Source organism: Neomonachus schauinslandi, chromosome 14 (genome assembly GCF_002201575.2).
Source record: "Neomonachus schauinslandi chromosome 14, ASM220157v2, whole genome shotgun sequence".
Taxonomy (NCBI): domain Eukaryota; kingdom Metazoa; phylum Chordata; class Mammalia; order Carnivora; family Phocidae; genus Neomonachus; species Neomonachus schauinslandi.
Genome location: NC_058416.1, coordinates 92,332,789 through 92,353,699, shown reverse-complemented (window position 1 = coordinate 92,353,699; position 20,911 = coordinate 92,332,789). Strand labels below are relative to the sequence as shown.

The following is a 20,911-nucleotide window of genomic DNA, read 5'->3' as shown; positions in this document are numbered from 1 at the left end:
CCTGTGTGAGTTCTCATATGTATAATGAGGTATGACTTGCTCCTGAAAGCTTTGCCACATTCACTGCATACGTAAGGTTTCATTCCTGTGTGACTTCTCTGATGCACAATGAGCTGTGACTTCAAACTGAAGGCTTTCCCACACTGAATGCACCCATAGGGCTTTACTCCTGTGTGAACCCCCTGATGTACAATGAGCTGCGACTTGAAAGTAAAGGCTTTTCCACATTCACTACAACCATAGGGTTTCTCCCCTGTATGGGTTCTCTGATGTACCATAAGGTTTGATTTTGTATTAAAGGCCTTCTGACATTCACTACATTCAAAGGGTTTCTCTCCTGTGTGAATTCTTTGATGTATAATGAGCTGTGATTTCAAACCAAAAGCCTTACCACATTCATTACAACCATAGGGTTTCTGTCCTGAATGAGTTCTCTGGTGTGAAACGAGCTGGTCTTTCCTACTGAATACTTTTCCACATTCGCAGCATTCATAGGGATTCTCACCTGTGTGGATTCTCTGATGTATAACAAGCTGTGAATTGAAACTGAAGGATTTCCCACATTCACTGCATTCATGAAGTTTCTCTCCTGTGTGAGTTCTCTGATGGACAGTGAGGTAGGACTTGCTGCTGAAGTCTTTCCCACATCCCTTACATTTGTAGGGTTTCTCTTCTACATGAGTTCGCTGATGCACTGCAAGGTATGACTTACTGCTGAAGGTCTTCCCACAAAAACTGCATTCAAAAGGCTTTCCTCCTATATACATTTGTTGGCATATGAGTTGTGACTTCTTGTTGACAGTTTTTCCACATTCATTACTTTCACCATATTTTATTCCAATAACAGTTTGCTCATGTTTAGAATGGTGGAATGATTCCCTATATGCACGAAACTCTTTAGAATTCTTTCCAGCATAATTACTATTGAAATCTATATTATATTTAAAACTCATTCCACGTGTGATATATTTATGAAGCTTTTGTCTTGAAGAAACATAATTTGTAGTAAGAAGACACAGTTTTCCAAATGCAGGACATTCATAGCCTTTTGCCACACTTTCCAGCTTGCCTTGATTTTCCTGATGCCATTCCGTATGATCATCAATTTCCCAGACTTTTTCTAGCAATGAAAATAGTTATACGTTAAAAATAACATGAACCTGGCATAGCATAAAATTACCTTAAAAATGCATGTCAAGGGAGTATATTTTAAGTTTCATATATCAGATCTGAATATAAATAAAATCTCAAGTATAGATGTACCAAAACTCCTGGCCGAGGAGAACAAACAAAACTAAAAATAAAGATAGGCATAGAAAACTGACAATGATTAGAAATGGTTTTAAGTTTTAAAATGTTGGTAAAGAAAGCAAAATAGGCACAAGTAAAAATAAAAAATATATAAAGCAGTTGGAAGGGATCTCAGCATTATATTCTTTCAACAAATAATTACTGAATACATATTATGTGCCAATCACGGTGCTGAACTCAGGAGAAACTCAGAAAACATTGCAAATCAGTTTACAGTCCTCCTGGGAATGAAGTTCTACTACATACCAAAATACATGAAAATAAACGCACAAGGAAAATCAGTGTGATCTTTCACAACACTGAGGACAAGTGGCAGGTAGTAAAATTTCCAGAGAAACCAAAACTGCTTCGTATAAAGGATCAAAGTGAGAATGGCATCTAACTTTAATCTAATGACAGTAGCATCATTAGAGGACAAAATGCAGAGCATTCGGGAGTAAAGTATAAATATTTCCTGAGGCACAGGTCTCAAATTTTACGTTACATGCACTCCTTCACAGGAGGCTACTCGAACAGGTGCTCCAACAAAACAGACTAAGAAAAAAGATGACACAGAATAAATATGGAAAGTAAAATCTGAAAGGAGACTCCAGGATAAAACACTAGTACAGCCAGGGTACGAGGTAAACTAGGATCACGCTGGAGCACGTTGAAGGACAAGGGAGTGACATCATCAGGAAGAGACAGACAGAATCACTAATGTGGCTGAATGTGGCACAGGAATATTTAGACACGTGAAGAAAAGTCTGAGGTTAACGATAAATACACTAATGATAAGAACAGAGAAACCTTGGCAGGCAAATAAAACAACTCAAAAGAAAAAAAATGATGTATGAACAAAAATTAGCCATTGCATATTTGCATGATTCACCTGTGAATAGAAATTACATAGTCATAAAGATGTAAGAACTGAAGACTGATCTAATCCAAATGAAATAACTTTTAGTAGGATGACTGGGGTATAAGAAGAGACAGTGTGCATATCATGGGGAGTGTGGAAGAAGGGGGAGTGAAAGGGAATTAAATCGTTACACTGTTATACTGAATAATCACCACTGGGGAAAAAATCAAGGTGCAGTAGAATAAGCTGGTTATTTAGAAATATGGAAGTGAATAACATAAAAAAGAGCTAAAAGGGATGAAAGTGGTTTTACCTGGGGGGAATAGAATACTGAGAGGGGGCAGGCTGAACAGAACGCTGCTGAAGACAAAAGCCAAAAGCCAAAATTAGAAAGTAGAGAGGGTGGGTGCCTAGGTGGCTCAGTCGTAACGTCTGCCTTCGGCTCAGGTCATGATCCCAGGGTCTTGGGATCAAGCCCCGCACTGGGCTTCCTGCTCAGCAGGAAGCCAGCTTCTCCCTCTCCCACTCCCTCTGCTTGTGTTCCCTCTCTCGCTGTCTCTCTCTGTCAAAAAATAAATAAAATCTTAAAAAAAAAAAAAGAAAGTAGAGAGGGAACAAGACACAGGACTCAGTCCTCAGGCACAACGGCAAGTATTTGGAGGCTGACCAGGAGAGAATGGTTGATTTAGATGTCCTGAAGTAATATGCTGACCAAGGCAACAAACAGGAAACAGCATTAAGAGAATATGGCAGCAAGTCAGGCTTGGAGATGGCAGATCAGAGGACCTTAATACCTCATTCCAGGTTTCCCTACCTCTCAAATCTGATCACTCTTCATTTTGCACAGTCTCCAAATTGTATTTTCCCAAGTTGGGGAGTTACCTCCTCCTGGATGCACTGAGAAATGAATGCTGGGAACTTCTGACTACCATGATGACTTGGGAGGGAGTGTTACTGGCTATTCCATGGTTCTAAACTCAGAAATGTTTCCATCAAGAAGAAAATAGGCCAGAGAGTAATTAACCTTTGCCTGGGAATCAGATTTGCTCATGTGTTTGGCTAATAGTCTTATCCCTATAGACTGAAATTTCAGAGTTCATGGACACTAAATCTGTCCTAATCCTCTACCATGTAACCCTTCTGTGGCTGGAACCGTAACCGTCCTACTTCCCCTGGTTAGCCACAGCTCTGACTTCTTGATTTCCTAGGAAACCTTAACACATTTTCTGTTGAGCATTCTCCTATGCAACAATAATAGCAGATAATGATATTATGGTTGGTATCTCAAGGGAAATTTCAAAGAATTCCAAAAATGAGGAAACAATACCAAAGCCAATGTATAGAAGACAGAATTTCCTAAGCTTAAATATTATTTAAACATGATTGAAGATGATTACTGGTTGCGGTTCTCAAGTAATCCCTGGAAACTCCACTTGCACCAACAGAATTCAGATTCTAAAGCTACAGAATAGCATTCTCCCAAACAACCATCTTGAGTGTAGCTACAGAAGACAATGGTAAAGGGAATTATGCTGAGAGAGCAGAACCAAGGGCTCACTAGGCCCCTGCCACAGCAGGAAGTCCTGGGCAAACTGCCCAATCAGGGTGTCAACGCACTGCAAACCAGACTTCTATGTGGCATTCACTGTGGCTTCTCTCCCAGAATGGGGGCTCCCGTTGTACCTATGCTGCATGTGTCTCTACCACTCTGTACTTGTCTGCTTGGTTGTACATGAATAACTTAGCTTTAACTGTATGTTACCAGATGTTACCTGGGAACAAGGATCCAAGACTTCCATTAATACAGTACAAGAAGGAAAATGGGTGGTGAAATATTTTTGAAGATCGATGGATTGGAAGAAGAGTATGACTAGAAGCTGCCTACCCAAAGAGGTGGATGAAGGCAGACAGTGCTGCCTACCCCACAATCCTTCTTCCCTTTCCCTGACTGGCAAAGCCTGACTTTTCCCCCAAACCCATCCTTAAGGCCATGTGCTTCACTCAGGGAAATGGGGACCCATCACCACTGCTACCTCTACCCCACCCCCAGAAGGTGAAGCATCATTTATCGGAGCCAACAGTGGTGGGCCCACTTCCCTTGCCAGAGTCTTATTCAGACAGGGGTATGTGATAAAAACCTAGTCCACTAAGCATGACAAGTTTGCTGAGACTTCCTGGAATAGGCTTTACCACCTGATAAAAAGAGCCATGGGGGAAAAGCAGTTTACTTGTTCTATTGGCCAGTGGTATATCTGCAGGTGTTGGCTGGAACTGTAATAGCCACCTGATGACCACGAGGGGAGTGCACCTGAGGAAAATGGCAGGGTAGAGATGGACCTTTGGTGATTTACTGAATCAATCACTTAGTCAACACTACAGCTGCCCCAATTCAGGACGTTTTGTGATGTGTGGTAATAAATAACTTCTGTTTCATAGGTTGATTTGGGATTAATCAGAAATTACAGCTGAAACAATCCTAATGATACAAAGACTAACTGGATTCATTCTGCCATGCCTGTGACCGATTAACCGTGTCAGGGAAACCTATCTGACAGCAATATCAAGATGAACAAAACAAGTAAGATGCATACATTTGGTTAATAAATAGAATGATCAAGAAATGAGATACTGGACTTGTTTTGGGTGGAAACTGGGAATATGGGGGCCTTAAAAGACTTCTTTTTAGGGAACCAAAATATTAACAGATTTCAGCAACACTAGTGAAGAAAATTGCATATAAAGGAGGTTTACGCTGACTCTCCAGTGCCAAGAGAAAGAGCTAGAAGCAGAGCAGAATTAATAAACAATCAGAAAGGTGAGAAGAAAGTATGATGTGGCTATGGAGCAATGCGACAAGCAATTCCAGTTTCTGAAAATGAGACAAAGGAGTGGCATGTGCAAGGAAGATGCCCAAGGGACCAATCAAACGTGGTACCAAAGGCCAGATGAAAGAGGGATGGGCTGTCAATTACCAAAAGAGAAAAACAGCTTAAATCTTCAGAATAGATGTCTTTCAAAGGTTATAATATATAAGAAAAGTAGTGAATATGGAAAGTCCCTTTGGACTCAGAGGGAAGAACAAGAGAAGCCAGTAAAGCATGAAAAGAATAAGCACTTCATCGTGTAGTGTGTGAGTGGGTTCCATGGGGTGGCCCATGAAGAAGGGGGAGGGGAGGGCTCAAGAGAGGATGACTAATATCCAGGGATGTGGGAATGCACTTAGAAGGGACAGTGACGACTTCTCCTAATAGATTCCAAGGAGAAGGAAGGATGTTGGGACTATGGTTGTTGACTATAAGTGTAAGAGATTTTAAAAATATAATTTAAAAAAAAGAAAGGAGAAGGAAGAGTGAAAGTCACATCAAGAGAGATATAGAGAAAAAAGCCTGTTTAACTGCATAACAAAATGAGTCTACTCTCCTGGGAAAGTACACAGGAAACGGAGAATTCCAGAGAGGAAGAGATGAACTAAGACAGAATGGTTACGAATGAGACAAGAAGTACAAACATGAGGTGTATGTCACATCAGAATTCACATCAATTTTGAATAAGGAAGAAAAGATCTAAGTATCCTCATCACTCACCTGGATGGCCTTGACTTGGGATTTGGGCCTGCATCATCCACAGTTCTTCTTGTTCCAACTTGAAGATGATATCGGGTTTGCTGTCTTGATACCCTGTGAATGGCAAATCATAACCAACCTGGACCAAAACTAGCTTGAACCCTGAAGAAGGGGGAAGAGTCAGTTTAGAGGCAGCACAATAAAGCTGCCCTTCTGCCCCATGGAAAAGTGAAGACCATTTCCAACTAGCATATTCTGATGCCAAAGGGAGACTAAGAAAATCTGGCCTTGAAATATAAATCCAAGATCACTAAGAATGTTGCAAAAGCCACCCAGCTTTCAGCCACCAAGAAGGGGAAGCCTGGAGATGACACACAGTCCCTTCAGGGAGGGAGCTCCTACCCAGGGACACCAGGTTGCTGTAGTTCTCCAACGTCACAGTCCTGTACAGGTGCTTCTGAGTGGGATCCAGCAGCTGCCACTCTTCCCAGGTAAAGTCCACAAACACATCCACGAATGACAATGGCCCCTGAAAGAGCACATTCCTATTCAATCTCAAATTCTTTACTGAGTTTCTGGGAAACAACAAGCTGCCTAGGATGTCCATTGTTTATATTCTACTTTGCAAAAAAAGCAAAAAGTTATTGAAAACATTCCATCAATGTATATTCAATCAGTCAGCCTTTCACTCAACATATGAGAATACCAGGTGCCAGATACTCAGCAAGGTGCAGGTGATATAAACTTGAATGAAGGGACATCTGGGCAGCTTAGTCAGTTAAGTGTCCATCTCTTGATTTCGGCTCAGGTCATGATCTCAGGGTTCTGGGATCAAGCCCCATGCCGGGCTTCACACTCAGCGGGGAGTCTGCTTGAGGATTCTCTCTCCCCCTCTCCTTCTGCCCCTGCCCCTGCTCGTGTACTCTGTCTCAAATAAAATAAATCCTTAAAAGAAAACTTGAACAAAACACAATCCTGTCCAAAAGAAGTGTTCACCACTACACAGAAAAGCAAAGTTAAACATCTGTGAATGCAACTGGGAGTCAAAGAAGGTAAGACAAAAGAACATACAGAGTACAAGAAGGGCACAAAGACGGAAGCAGCAATGCTATTCATTACAGATACATCTTTGACCGTTTAAACTATCCTACAAACCATGTGCACAGGGTAACCAAATGTCCCAGTGTACCCAGGACTAAAAGATTTCCCTAGACATGGGACCTTTGGTGCTAAAGGCAGGACAGCTATGGTCAAAAAGGAATGGTTGGTCATCCTACTTCTTCAACACTTCCTTACCTCCAGGTGCCAGGTATTCAAAAAGTGCAGGTGATATAAACAAGGATAAAAGACACTCCTGCCTGAGAGAAGCGTTTAGCATTGCAGAAGAAAGCAAAGTTTAAAACATGCAATTGCAACAGGAGGTTAAAGAAGCTAAGATGAACAAACATATAGAGTACAACAGGGGCACAAAGGAAGCTAGCAATGTCACTTGGAAGTGTCAGGCTGAATCTGTAAAAGCGTACTGCAGGGGCAGCCACTGTGAGAGAAGACATATTAAAACTTATGTAGAATGAAAGCACAAAAGCTCTAAGTAGTAGCCAATTTGTGGGGCAAATGATCTGAATAAGAAGATACACAGATGGCAAATAATGATGCTCAACATCATATATTATTAAAGAATTGCAGATTAATAATAACACACCATCACACACTTATTAGAATGGCTAAGATTATAAAATAGTAATAACAACACCAAATTTCATGAAAGACATGAATATAAACATCCAAGAAGCTCAACAGAATCCAACAAAGAGGGGCACCTGGGTGGCTCAGTCGGTTAAATGTCTGCCTTCAGCTCAGGTCATGATCCCAGGGTCCTGGGATCGAGCCCCACATCGGGCTCCCAGCTCAGTGGGGAGCCTGCTTCTCCCCCTGCCTACTGCGCTCTCTCTCAAATAAGTAAATAAAATCTTTAAAAAAAAAAAAAAAAAAAGAATCCAACAAAGATGAACTCAAAGAAATCTACACCAAGACCTATTATAATCAACTTTTCTACAGACAAAAACAAAGAGAGGATCTTGAAAGCATCAGAGAAACAATTTGTCACACACAAGGAATCCTCAGTAAGGTTATAAGCAGATTTCTCATCAGAATCTTTGGTGGACTGAAGGCAATGGACCCATATATTCAAAGAGCTAAAGGAAACAAAATTGTCGACCAAAAATCCTGTATCTGTCAAAACTGTCCTTCAAAAGTAGGAGGGGAAATTAAGACATTCCCAGAAAAACAAATGGGAGTTTATTACCACTAGACTTGCCTGAAAGAAATGCTCAAGGGAGTCTTGCAGGTGAAATAAAAGGACACTATAAAATAATTCAAAGTTGTATGAAGAAAAAAAGATCTTAATAAAGGTAGATACATGTACAATGATAAAAGGTAATACTACTTTAACTCTGGTTTCTAACTCCACATTTTGTCTTCTACATAATTATAAGAGACTAATACATTTAAAATAATTATTAGTTTGTGTTTAGGGACACACACTGTACAAAGATGTAATTTTGTGACATCAATAATCAAAAGGGGTGGGGACAGAGCTGTAGAGGAGCAGAATCTTTGTATAGTAACAAAGTTAAGTTGGTATAATGTCAAATAAGAATGCTATAACTTTAGGAAGTTAAACATAATCCCTATGATAACCACAAAGAAAATAGCTATATAATTTACACAAAAGGAAATGAGAAAGGAATTTAGATATTTAACTACAGAAAAAGAAATTAAACACAAAAGAAGACAGTAATGTAGGGACTGAGGGACAAAAAAAGCTATAAGGTATATAGAATTCAAACAGAATGAAAGAAATAAGTCCCTCCTTATCAGTAATTACTTAAAGTGTAAATTGATTAAACTCTCTAATCAAATAGAGAGATTGGCAGAATGTCTTAAAAACCATGGCCCAACTATAAAATGTCTAAAAGAGACTCACTTTAGATCCAAAGATAAAAATAGATGGAAAGTGTAAGAATGGATAAAGATAGTCCATCCAAATAGTAACCAAAAGACAGCAGGGAGGGTAATACCAGTATCAGACACAACAGACTTCAAATCAAGAAAGGTTATAAGAGGGGCGCCTGGGTGGCTGTCGTTAAGCGTCTGCCTTCAGCTCAGGTCATGATCCCAGGGTCTTGGGATCAAGCCCTGCATCGAGCTCCCTGCTCAGCAGAAAGCCTGCTTCTCCCTCTCCCACTCCTCCTGCTTGTGTTCCCTCTCTCGCTGGGGCTCTGTCAAATAAATAAATAAAATCTTAAAGAAAAAAAAAAAGAAAAAAGGTTATGGGGGGGTGTATGGGTGGCTCAGTCGTTAAGCGTCTACCTTTGGCTTGGGTCATGGTCTCAGGGTCCTGGGATTGAGTCCCACATCGGGCTCCCTGCTCAGCGGAGAGCCTGCTTCTCCCTCTCCCTCTGCTGCTCCCTCTGCTTGTGCTCTCTCTGTGTCTGTCTCTCTCTCTGTGTGTCAAATAAATAAATAAAATCTTAAAAAAAAGTTTATAAGAGGGGGTGCCTGGGTGGCTCAGCTGGTTAAGCGTCTGCCTTCAGCTCAGGTCATGATCCCAGAGTCCCAGAATTAAGCCCTACATCAGGCTCTCTGCTCAGCAGGGAGTCTGCTTCTCCCTCTTCCCCTCACTCCATTCATGTTCTCTCTCTCACACTCTCTCAAATAAATAAAATCTTTTAAAAAAAAAAGGTTATAAGAGACCAAAAGGAAAATTATATATTATTAAAGGTTCAATACCACAAGAAGATATAACAATTATAAAGTTATACATGTAATAACAGGTCACTGAATTAAATGAAGGAAAAACTGACATAATTGAAGGGAGAAAGTTTTATAATGACAATTGGAAATGTCAATATCCCACTCTCAATAATGAACAGAAGAACTAGACAGAAGATAAGTAAAAAAACAAAATACTTAAACAAAGCAACCATAACAGACGTATGCTAAATATTCTACCCAACAAGAGCATACATATACTTTTCAAGTACACATGGAACATTGTACAGGATAGACTATGTATTCGCCCACAAATTAAGTCCCAATAGATCTTAAAAGATGAAGATCAGGGCACCTATGTGGCTCAGTCGATTAAGCATCTGACTCTTGATTTTGGCTTAGGTCATGATCTCAGGGTTGTGCGATTGAGCCCTGTGTTGGGTCCATGCTGGGCATGGAGCCTGCTTAACGTTCTCTCTCCCACTTCCTCTGCCCCTCCCCTACCACTCACGTGTGCTCACTCTCTCTCTTAAAAAAAAAGATAAAGATCATAAAAAATATTTTCTCTGACCACATAGGATAAAGTTAGAAGTCAATAACAGAAGGAAAGAAACTGAAAATTCACAAATTCGGGGAAATTAAACAACACATCTTAACCAATGGATCAAAGAAGAAATCAAAAGGTAAATTAGTAAATACTTATACATGAATGAAAACAAAACACAACATACCAAAATTCACAGGATGCAACAAAAGCAGTGTTGAGGGGAAAATTTACTAGATGGATAAATAGTACACTAGAGGAAGCAAAAGAATAGATCAATGATCCAGAGGACAGAGTAATGGAAATCAATCAAGCTGAAGAGAAGAGAGAAAAAAAGAATAATGAAAAATGAAAAAAGACTTAGGGAACTCAGCAACACCATCAAGACTAGTAACATTTGCATTATATGGACCCCAGAAGGAGAACAGAGAGAAACGGGGGCAGAAATTTATTTGAAGAAATAACAGCTGAAAATTTCCTGAATCTGGAGAAAAGAACAGAAATCCAGATCCAGGAGGCACAGAGAGCCCCCAACAAAATCAACCCAAGGACGTCCACACCAAGACACATAGTAATTAAAATGGCAAACAAAGTACTGGTAAAGAGAGAATTTTAAAGCAACAAGAGAAAAGAAAGCAGTTACATACAAGGGAAACCCATTAGGCTATGTGCTGATTTTTCAGCAGAAACTTTGCAGACCAGAAGAGAGTGCCATGATATATTCAAAGAGCTAAAAGAAAAAAACCAGCAGCCAAGACTACTCTATCCAGCAAGGCTATCATTCAGAAAAGGAAAGATAGAGTTTTCCAAACAAAGGAATTCATGACCACTAAACCAGCCCTACAAGAAATATTAAAGGGGACACTCTGAGTGGAAAAGAAAGACCTAAATAGGAGTAAGAAAAGTAGGAAGCACAAAAGCAGTAAAAATAAGTATCTCTATAAAAATCAGTCAAGAGACTCATAAAATAAAAGGATGTAAAGTATGACACCACGGGCGCCTGGGTGGCTCAGTTGGTTAAGCGACTGCCTTCGGCTCAGGTCATGATCCTGGAGTCCCGGGATCGAGTCCCGCATCGGGCTCCCTGCTCGGCAGGGAGTCTGCTTCTCCCTCTGACCCTCCTCCCTCTCATGCTCTCTGTCTCTCATTCTCTCTCTCTCAAATAAATAAATAAAATCTTAAAAAAAAATTGATTAAAAAAAAAGTATGACACCACATACCTAAAATGTGTGGACAGCGGGGAGGGAAGAATGGGTTCAAACTTAAGCAACCATCAACTTAATACAGACTGCCATATGCATAAGATGTTATACTCAAACCTAATGGTAACCACAAATCAAAAACCACTAATACAAAAAAAAATGAAGAGAAAGGAATCCAAGTGTATCACTAAAGAAAGCCAATAAACCATGAGAGAAGAGAGCAAGAGAAGAAAGGAACAGAAAAGAACTACAAAACAACCATAAAATAAGTAACAAATGATGATAAGTACAAGCCTATCAATAATTACTTTCAGTGTAAACAGACTAAACATTTGAATCAAAAGACATAGGGTGACAGAATGGATAAAAAAGCAAGACCCATCTATATGCTCATTTTTGACCTAAAGACACAGATTGAAAGTGAAGGGATGGAAAAGCATTTCTCATGCAAATGGATGTGAAAAGGCCAGGGTAACAATACCTATATCAGACAAAATAGATTTTAAAACAAAGATAAAACAAAATAAGAGAAAAAGAAGGACCGTATATAACCATAAAGGGAACAACCCAACAAGAAGATATAACAATTGTAAATATTTATGCATACAGCAGAGCAGCACCGAAATACATAAGGCAGCTAATAACAAACACAAGGAAGTCATCAACAGTAATACAATAATAGTAAGGGACTTTAACACCCTACTTATATCAACAGATTATCCAACAGAAAAATCAACAAAGAAACAATGGCTCTGAATGACACATTGGACCACATGGATCTAACAGATACATTCAGAACATTCCATCATAAAATAGCAGAATACACATTCTTTTCAAATATACATGGAACATTCTCCATGATAGATCACATATTAGGCCACAAAACAAATCTCAACAAATTCAAAAAGATCAAAGTCATACCATGCATCTTTTCTTTCTTTTTTTTTGAGAGAAAGAGCACAAGACAGTGCATGAACAGGGAGGGGCAGAGGAAGAGAGAGAATCTTAAACAGGCTCCACACCCAGTACGTGGAGTCTGATGCAGAGCTCAATCTCATAACTCTGAGATCACGACCTGAGCCAAAATCAAGAGTTGGACGCTCAAATGACTGAGCCACCCAGGTGCCCCTATCAAGCATCTTTTCTGACCATAATGCTATGAAACTAAAAATCAACCACAAGAAAAAATCTGGAAATAACACAAATACATGGAGAAAAAAATACATGGAGAAAAACAAAAATAAAAACACAATGGTCCAAAATCTTTGGGGTGTATCAACGCTGTTCTAAGAGGGAAGTTTATAGCAATACAGGCCCTCAAGAAGCAAGAAAAATCTCAAATAAACCACCAAAACTTACACAGAACAGAACTAGAAAAAGAAGAACAAACAAAATCCAAAACCAGTAGAAGGAAGAAAATAATGTAGATTAGAGCAGAAATAAATGAAACAGAAACTAAAAGAGAGAGAGGACTCAAATAAAATCAGAAAAGAAAGAGGAAAAATAATAACCAACACCACAGAAATACAAAGGATTGTAAGAGAATATTATGAAAGATTATATGCCAACAAATTGGATAACCTAGAAGAAATGGATAAATTCCTAGAGACATATAATCTCCCAAAATTGAATCAGGAAGAAATAAAAATTTGAACAGACTGATTACCAGTGATGACATTGAATTAGTAATCAAAAAACTCCCAACAAACAAAAGTCAAATATCATTCTCAATGGTCAAAGACTGAAAGCTTTTCCTCTAAGATAAGGAACACGGCAAGAATGCCTGCTTTCACCACTTCTATTCAACACAGTACTGAAAGTTCTAGCCAGAGCCATTTGGCAAGGAAAAGAAATAAGTCTTTCAAATTGGAAAGGAAGAAGTAAAATTATCTCTGTTCACAGATGATATGATCCTATATGTAGAAAACTTTAAAGATTACACATACACACACACAAATGAATTCAGCAAAGTAGCAGCATACAATGTCAAAAATCAGTTGCATTTCTATACATGAACAATGATTAATCTGAAAAGCAAACTATGAAAACAATTCCATTTATAATAGCATCAAACAGAATAAATGCTTATCCAAGGAGGTAAATGAGTTATAGAATGAAAACCAGAAAACTTTGCTGAAAGAAACTTAAAGAGAGGGTGCCTGGGTGGCTCAGTTGGTTAAGCGACTGCCTTCGGCTCAGGTCATGATCCTGGAGTCCCGGGATCGAGTCCCGCATCGGGCTCCCTGCTCAGCAGGGAGTCTGCTTCTCCCTCTCCCACTCCCCGTTTGTGTTCCCTCTCTCGCTGTGTCTTTCTCTGTCAAATAAATAAATAAAATCTTTAAAAAAAAAAAAAAAAGAAACTTAAAAAGACATAAATAAATGGAAACATATTATATGTTCATGGATTGGAAGGCTTATCATTAAGATGCCAATACTACTCACAGTGATTTACATATTCAATATAATCCCTGTCAAAATCCCACTGATACTTTTTTTGCAGAAACAGAAAAGCTCATCCTAAAATTCATATGGAATCCCAAGGGACCCTGAATAACCAAAACAATATAGAAAAAGAACAAAGCTGAAGGACTCACATTTCCTTATTTCAACACTTAGTACAGAGCTACAATAATTACAGCAAAGTAGTATTGGCACAAAGATTAACATACAGATCAATGGAATAGAATAGAGAGTCCATAAATAAACCCTTGCATATACGGTCAAATGATTTTTGACAATGGTGTCAATACCACATGATGGGGAAAGAAAGATTGTCTCAAATACTGCTAGGAAAACTCGATATCCACAAAAAGAATGAAGTTGGATCCTTACCTAACATCATATATAAAAACTTACTCTAAAATCTTAGCAAAGTTTTTTTATAGCTACCCACAAGCTCTTCCATAATTAATATGGAAAGGCAGAAAAAAAAAATAGCCAAAACAATTCTGAAGAACAAAGGTGAAGTATTCCCAGTAGCCCATTTTAAGACTTCCTATAAAATCAAGACAGTGCAATGGGACGCCTGGGTGGCTCAGTTGGTTAAGCGACTGCCTTCGGCTCAGGTCATGATCCTGGAGTCCCGGGATCGAGTCCCACATCGGGCTCTCAGCTCAGCAGGGAGTCTGCTTCTCCCTCTGACCCTCCTCCCTCTCATGCTCTATCTCATTCTCTCTCTCAAATAAATAAATAAAATCTTTAAAAAAAAAAAAATCAAGACAGTGCAATGCTGGTGAAAGATCAGACACAAGATGAATGAAACAGAAAACAAAGCCTAGAAATAGACCCATACAAACATTGTCTCCTGATTTTTTTTTTTTAAACAAAGACATAAAGGCAATTCAATGTAGAAAGGAAAATCTTTTCAACAAATGGTGCAGGAACACTTGCACATCCATAGACATAAAAAATAAACCTCAAGGGCGCCTGGGTGGCTCAGTTGGTTAAGCGTCTGCCTTTGGCTCAGGTCATGATCTCAGGGTCCTTGCTCAGCGGGGAGCCTGCTTCTCCTTCTCCCTCTGCCTGCCACTCCCCCTACTTGTGCTCGCTCGCTCTCTGTCAAATAAATAAAATCTTTAAAAAAAAATTAAAAAAAAAAAACCTCAACACATAACCCAACCCTCTACAAAATTTAACTAAAAATGGATCATAGACTTAAATGTAAAAGCTAAAACTATAAAAGTCTGGAGAAATAAAAGAGAAAATTTCTGTATTTTGGTTTGGGCAATGAGATTTTATTTTTATTTGTTCATTTTATTCAGTAGCCTTCAGGTCCAGTGTGGGGTTTGAATTCATGACCCAGAGCCAGCCAGGTACCCAAGCAATGAGATTTTGGATATGACATCTAAAACTCAATCCATTTTAAAAAAATAAAATTGAGAAAATGGAATTTATCAGTCAGTGTTACAAAAATGAAAAGACAAGCCAGAGACTGGGAGAAAACATTCACACATCACTTTTCTGATGAAGGACTTGAATCTCGAATATGTAAAGAACTCTTAAAAATCAATGGCAAGAAAACAACCCAATTAAAAATTGGGGAAACGATCAGACACAGAACAGATACTTCGCCAAAGATATTCAGAGAGCAAAACATAAAAGATACTCAATAATACTAGCTATAGGGAAATGCAATTTAAAACCACAATGAGGGCGCCTGGGTGGCTCAGATGGTTAAGCGTCTGCCTTCGGCTCAGGTCATGATCCCAGGGTCCTGGGATCAAGTCCCGCACTGGGCTCCTTGCTCAGCAGGGAGTCTGCTTCTCCCTCTCCCTCTGCCTCTCCCCCTGCTTGTTCTCTCTCTGTCTCTCTCGCAAATGAATAAATAAAATCTTTTAAAAAAAAAAAACCACAATGAAATACCACTTCACATGTATTAGTATGGCAAAATTTTTACAAACCTGACAATACCAAGCAATGGCCAGGACGAGGAGCAACAGGAACTCTCATTCACTGCTGGTAAGAGTGCAAAATTGCACAGCCAATTTGGAAGACAGTTTTTTACAAACATAAATACATTGTTACCATACAATCCAGCAATCATGCTCCTAGATATTTACCCAACTGATGGGAAAACTCATGTCTACACAAAAACCCATAGATAAATGTTGACAGCATTTGTAATCACCAAAAACTGGAAGCATCTGAATATCAAGACTTACTATAAATATAGTGTGATACTGGCCCAAGAACAGAAAAGTGGACCAAGTGTAGAGAGCAAGATGGACTCACTCGTATCAAATGGTAATGCAAGCAGCCAAGGGTGTTGCTGTTAAGACCAGGTATCATGGAAACCAGCAACCAGAACTGAAAACCAGCAGAAGAGGAGGCCAGCAGAGGTCCAAGACTGATTAAACTCCTTTAAAGATTCATATATTGAGAGAGAGAGAGAGAGAACACGGGGTGGGGTAGGGGGAGACAGAGGGAGGGAGAGAGAATCTTAAGCAGACTCCCTGCTGAATATGGAGCCTGATGCAGGGCTCGATCCCACGACCCTGAGATCCTGACCTGAGCCAAACCCAAGAGTCGGACACTTAACCCGCTGAGCCCCCCAGGCGCCCCTGATTGAACTCCTTTAACAAGGGAAGATTTTGCAGCACACTGTCCCATTTGTGTCTGAGCGTATCAGAAAAGGAACTGCTGCTGCCGCAGGCTCTGCCCAACTGATCTCTGAGCAGAACAGATTCTCCACAGCTTGAACACAGTCAGGAGCATGTGGCAAGAGTGACGTGGACTGGACCGGGGCCTCATCTCAACTGTGCACTCACACACACACTTTGCGTTTGGTTCGTTCGCTTCTTACCCCTTGCTGTATCTTGTTTGTTGTGTGACTCCGTACTACGCTTTGCTCTGTTACATGAGATGTCATTGAGTTTGAAATCCTGAACCTGCTACCCAATTATGTTAGCCTTCTTTTATAACTGAATAAAGGTGACACAACCCGTGTGCACCTTCATAGTGTGCTCATGACACCAATGGGACAGAATGAAGAGTCAGGAAACCAAACCAAACTTATGGACACCTGACACATGACAAAGGTGACACTGCAGAGCCAGGGGTTGGAATCAGTCACGTCACTGGGACGGGGACAACTGGATAGCTCTGTGAAAAAAATAAATCTTTGACTCCCACCCACACCAAACATAAAAATTCATTCTAGATACATTATAAATCTAAATGTGACAGGTAAGATAATAACAAAGAAAAATGTCTTCATGAGCTTCAGATAAAAGTACTTAAATTGGACACAAAAAAGCACAAGCAATAAAAAAATTTACGAATCAGAGTAAGTTAAAATCAATTATCTGTTCATCAAAAGACAGCATTAACAGAATGAAAAGGGAAGGAAAAAAATACTGAACAAGAGTTAATGCTACTCATACTGAAATATTTAGAGGAGGCATGATGATATCTGAAATATATTAAGAAATGCACCAAAAATAAGACAGGTTAATGGATGCATAGAGAGAGAGAGACACGGACAGATAATGTGATAAAGCAAGTATAGTAAAATGTTAATGGTAAATTCTGGGTGATGGGTACACAGAGGTTTGCTAAAATCCTTTCAACTTTGCCCTCTGTTTGAAAATTTTTATAACACAATATTGGAGGCAGAAGAAGCACCCCAGGTAAAATTTGAATATGGATTTGGTATCAAGATAGTTTTAAACTTTCACGTGCATGAATCACTGAATCTTGTTAAAATGAAGAGTCAATTATAACAGGATTGAGGTGGGACATGATATTCTGCATTTCTAACAAGCTTCCAGAACATAAAAAAATTCATTTAAACCAGTAAGAAAAAAGACAGAAAAACCAAAGGTAACAAAATGTCAAATAAACATGACAAAAGGTACTCATTCTCTTTAGCCAGCAGGAAATGCAAATTAAACCCATGAAGAGACACCACCATACCACCACCAGAGTGGCTCAAATTCAAAAGACTAACAATAGAAATTGTTGGCCAAGAATGTGAAGTAAGTGAAACATTCAAACACTGCTCTCCTAGCATGAGCTGGTAAATATAAGAGCACCAGTGTTTAATGAAACAAAGTGCTACTGAAAAATATAAACAATATAGCAAGATACATGTGCCACACCTGGGTGGCTCAGTTGGTTAAGTGTCTGCCTTTGGCTCAGGTCAGTCCTGGGATCAAGCCCTGCATTGGGTTCCCTGCTCAGCAGGGAGTCTGCTTCTCCCTCTGCTGCTCCCCCTGCTCGTGCTCTCTCTATCTCTGACAAATAAATATATAAAATCTTAAAAAAAAAGATACATGTGCCACACCATTAACATAAATTAAAAATACATACACAGCAATAACAATACATATTTTGTGAACACATATAAACAAAAGAAATCCATAAAGAACAAAGTAATTTTGGGGGGGTGGGGAAGGAGACTGAAATTGAGTATGGGGAAATCAAAAAATATGTAATAAAGATAGACAGGGACCTTACACAAACCACTGATGATAAACAGACTATGAACTGAAAAGTGATTAACTTAACCCTAAGGATCTCCATCCCTCTCCCCACCAAAAAAAAAAAAAAAAAAAAGAGAGAGAGAGAGAGAGAAGTACTGAAGAAAAGAAGCAGGAATAAATAAGCAAACAACTCACCCGAGACTGGGTGGTTTTTGGCTGCTCCTGAGAAATAAACAGCCACTCTAGAACCTGCTCTGTCCTGTGATTCTTGTGTCTTTGCCAGGGTCCTCCAGGGAGAAGTCTGTGGTCAGGAGTCCCTTGACCCAGGATGGATTCCTGACCCTGCAGCTCTCTGGCTCTGTTGCATGAATTCTCTTGTTCCTGGAGAGGTGGAACCTGTGGACACAAGAGCAAATTCGCTTTAATGACCAGCATTCCGCTAGGCCCCAACCTCATCTCTTCTGCTGGTGAACACACTCACGGGAGACCAGGCTGGAAGTTCTGCACGCTGTGTTCAGTGTCGCTGTGGGGCAGAACCCAGCACAATGATGACAGTCCCCTCCCCACACTCTGCACAGGCACCCAGGAGCCCTGAAGTTGCAGCAGCCACCCTAAGAGTTGAACAACTTCAGGCAGTCATTTAAATAACACAATGCCAGACGCTAGAGAGCAACAACTCTTAGGCTGGGCATATACAAGCTGTAGATTTCAAATGAGCCAGAATGAGTTAGAATTTCTTCCCTCACTATTTAGATGTCCATCAACAATTCACTTACTCTCTCTCACAGAGTCTTACTTTTTGCTGTGGTGAACACTGGGAGTAGGGTGGCATCAGGTAGCAGTGCAGTTTTTTAACCTTCCAAGAACTCCCAATGAATGCAAATGAGAACAATCACAATGGTACAAGAAACAGCCCATAGACATCAACACCAAACCAACACAGTCTAGGTGACAGGGTCTCTTTACAAACATCAAGATATATGCAGAGGTGACCCAAGAGCAGAGGACAGATCCCAGGAGAGAAGAGTGAGCAATGAGGGAAGATTCTGACAGGCCACACACTGCAGATCCCCAAAGTCACCAATAATGTGTGCCCCCAATGGGAGAACAATCCCAAAGTCACTAAGTGACCTGACAGCACTGTGGCTACCTAAGAACATGGGAATTTGAAAAATAACTGGAAAACAGTCCTTTCCAGACACACAGATCTTTTCTCTGAGGGAAAAGTGCTAAAGATAGTGCCCAAATTGCTCAACACAGAAGATTAAGGTAGTGAGAGGAATGAAAGAGAGATAGAGACAGAGGAGGGGAGGGGAGGGGAGGGGAGGGGAAAGGAGGAAAGAGGGGAGGAGGGAAGAATAGAGGAGAGATCCAGACAACTAGAGGGAAAGGACAGAGAAGGGAGAAAGGCTACTAGACAGTAAGAGGGAAGCATTCAGCTCTTATTCCAGAAATTAACAACAAAATATGTAAATGTGAGAGAAATACATTAGAAGACAAGGCATGTTGAACTCTAGGAAGCACAGGGCTAGAGGCAGAAAAAACGGCTTCCTGACAAGGCTTAGCACTTAGGTATGAGTTTGTTTCCATCTCCAAAAGAATCACTGAGAAGATGAACTAGGAACAGTAAAAATGGTGACTTCTGCAGGAGGGAAAGGACAGGGCAGAAGGGATGGAAGCCAGTCAGTTTCTACTTTTGAATCATGTATAAATATCTTACATAATCAAAAAGAGGGAGGGCAATCCCTAAGGTTGCAAATAAGTGTCAGCAAATATATATGTTTATCAAATTGGAAACAAAACTACAAGAGAATAATTTTTCTAACTGATCTTTAGATAAAATGAGGTACAAAGACATACTGAACTTCATTCGGTATCCTTGTAAGCGAAAACAAATTATAATTTTAAAACCATTTTATGTACACTGTAGGATATGACAGTTATATTACTATTATTAAGAACCAAGATATCTGGATTTAACAGATACATTCATAACATTCTATCATAAAACAGCAGAATATACATTCTTTTCGAATATACATGGAACATTGTCCAGAACAGATCACATATTAGGCCATAAAACAAATCTCAACAAATTCAAAAAGACTGAAGTAATGCCATGCATCTTTTCTGACCACGATGCTATGAAACCAAAAAATCAACCACAAGAAAAAAAATCTGGAAAACACACAAACATATGGAGGTTAAATAACATACTACCAAACAATGAATATGTCATCCAAGAAACCAAAGAGAAAATCAAGAAAATACATGGAGAAAAATGAAAATGAAAACACAACAGTCCAAAATCTCTGGGATGTTTTAAGAGGGAAGTTCAAAACAATACAGGCCCACTTCAAGAAACAAGAAAAATCTCAAACAACCAATCATAAATCTAAAGGAACTAGAAAAAGAACAAACAAAACCAACCAGTAGAAGGAAGGAAATAATAAAGATTATAGCTGAAATAAATGAAACAGAAACTAAAACAAACAAACAATAGAACAGATCAATGAAACCAGGAGCTGGTTCTTTGAAAAGATCAACAAAATTGATAAGCTTTTAGACTCATCAAGAGACACACAGAGAGAGAAGACTCAAATAAAATTAGAAAAGAAAGGAGAATAACTAATACCACAGAAATACAAAGGATTATAAGAGAATATTATGAAACATTATATGCCAACAAACTGGACAACCTAGAAGAAATGGATAAAATCCTAGAGACCTATAACCTCCTAAAACTGAATCAG

General features: G+C 39.4%; 2 protein-coding genes across 2 annotated transcripts in view; both read right to left on the bottom strand.

Moving 5' to 3' along the window:
• The window catches only part of LOC110582307 (zinc finger protein 268-like), an 8,408-nt gene extending 2,266 nt beyond the window's left edge, over positions 1-6,142 (bottom strand). Inside the window, exons 1-3 of the mRNA XM_044920910.1 lie at positions 6,118-6,142; positions 5,737-5,829; positions 188-1,120 (exon numbers count right to left, since the gene is read on the bottom strand). Coding sequence (XP_044776845.1) covers positions 188-1,120; positions 5,737-5,773 — 970 coding nt within the window. The 5' untranslated portion in view covers positions 5,774-5,829; positions 6,118-6,142. The remainder of the gene's footprint in view (positions 1-187; positions 1,121-5,736; positions 5,830-6,117) is intronic.
• The window catches only part of ANHX (anomalous homeobox), a 44,853-nt gene extending 26,465 nt beyond the window's left edge, over positions 1-18,388 (bottom strand). Inside the window, exon 1 of the mRNA XM_044920911.1 lies at positions 18,354-18,388. The gene's annotated coding sequence lies outside the window, so the exon portion shown is untranslated. The remainder of the gene's footprint in view (positions 1-18,353) is intronic.
• Between the last annotated feature and the right edge of the window lie 2,523 nt (positions 18,389-20,911).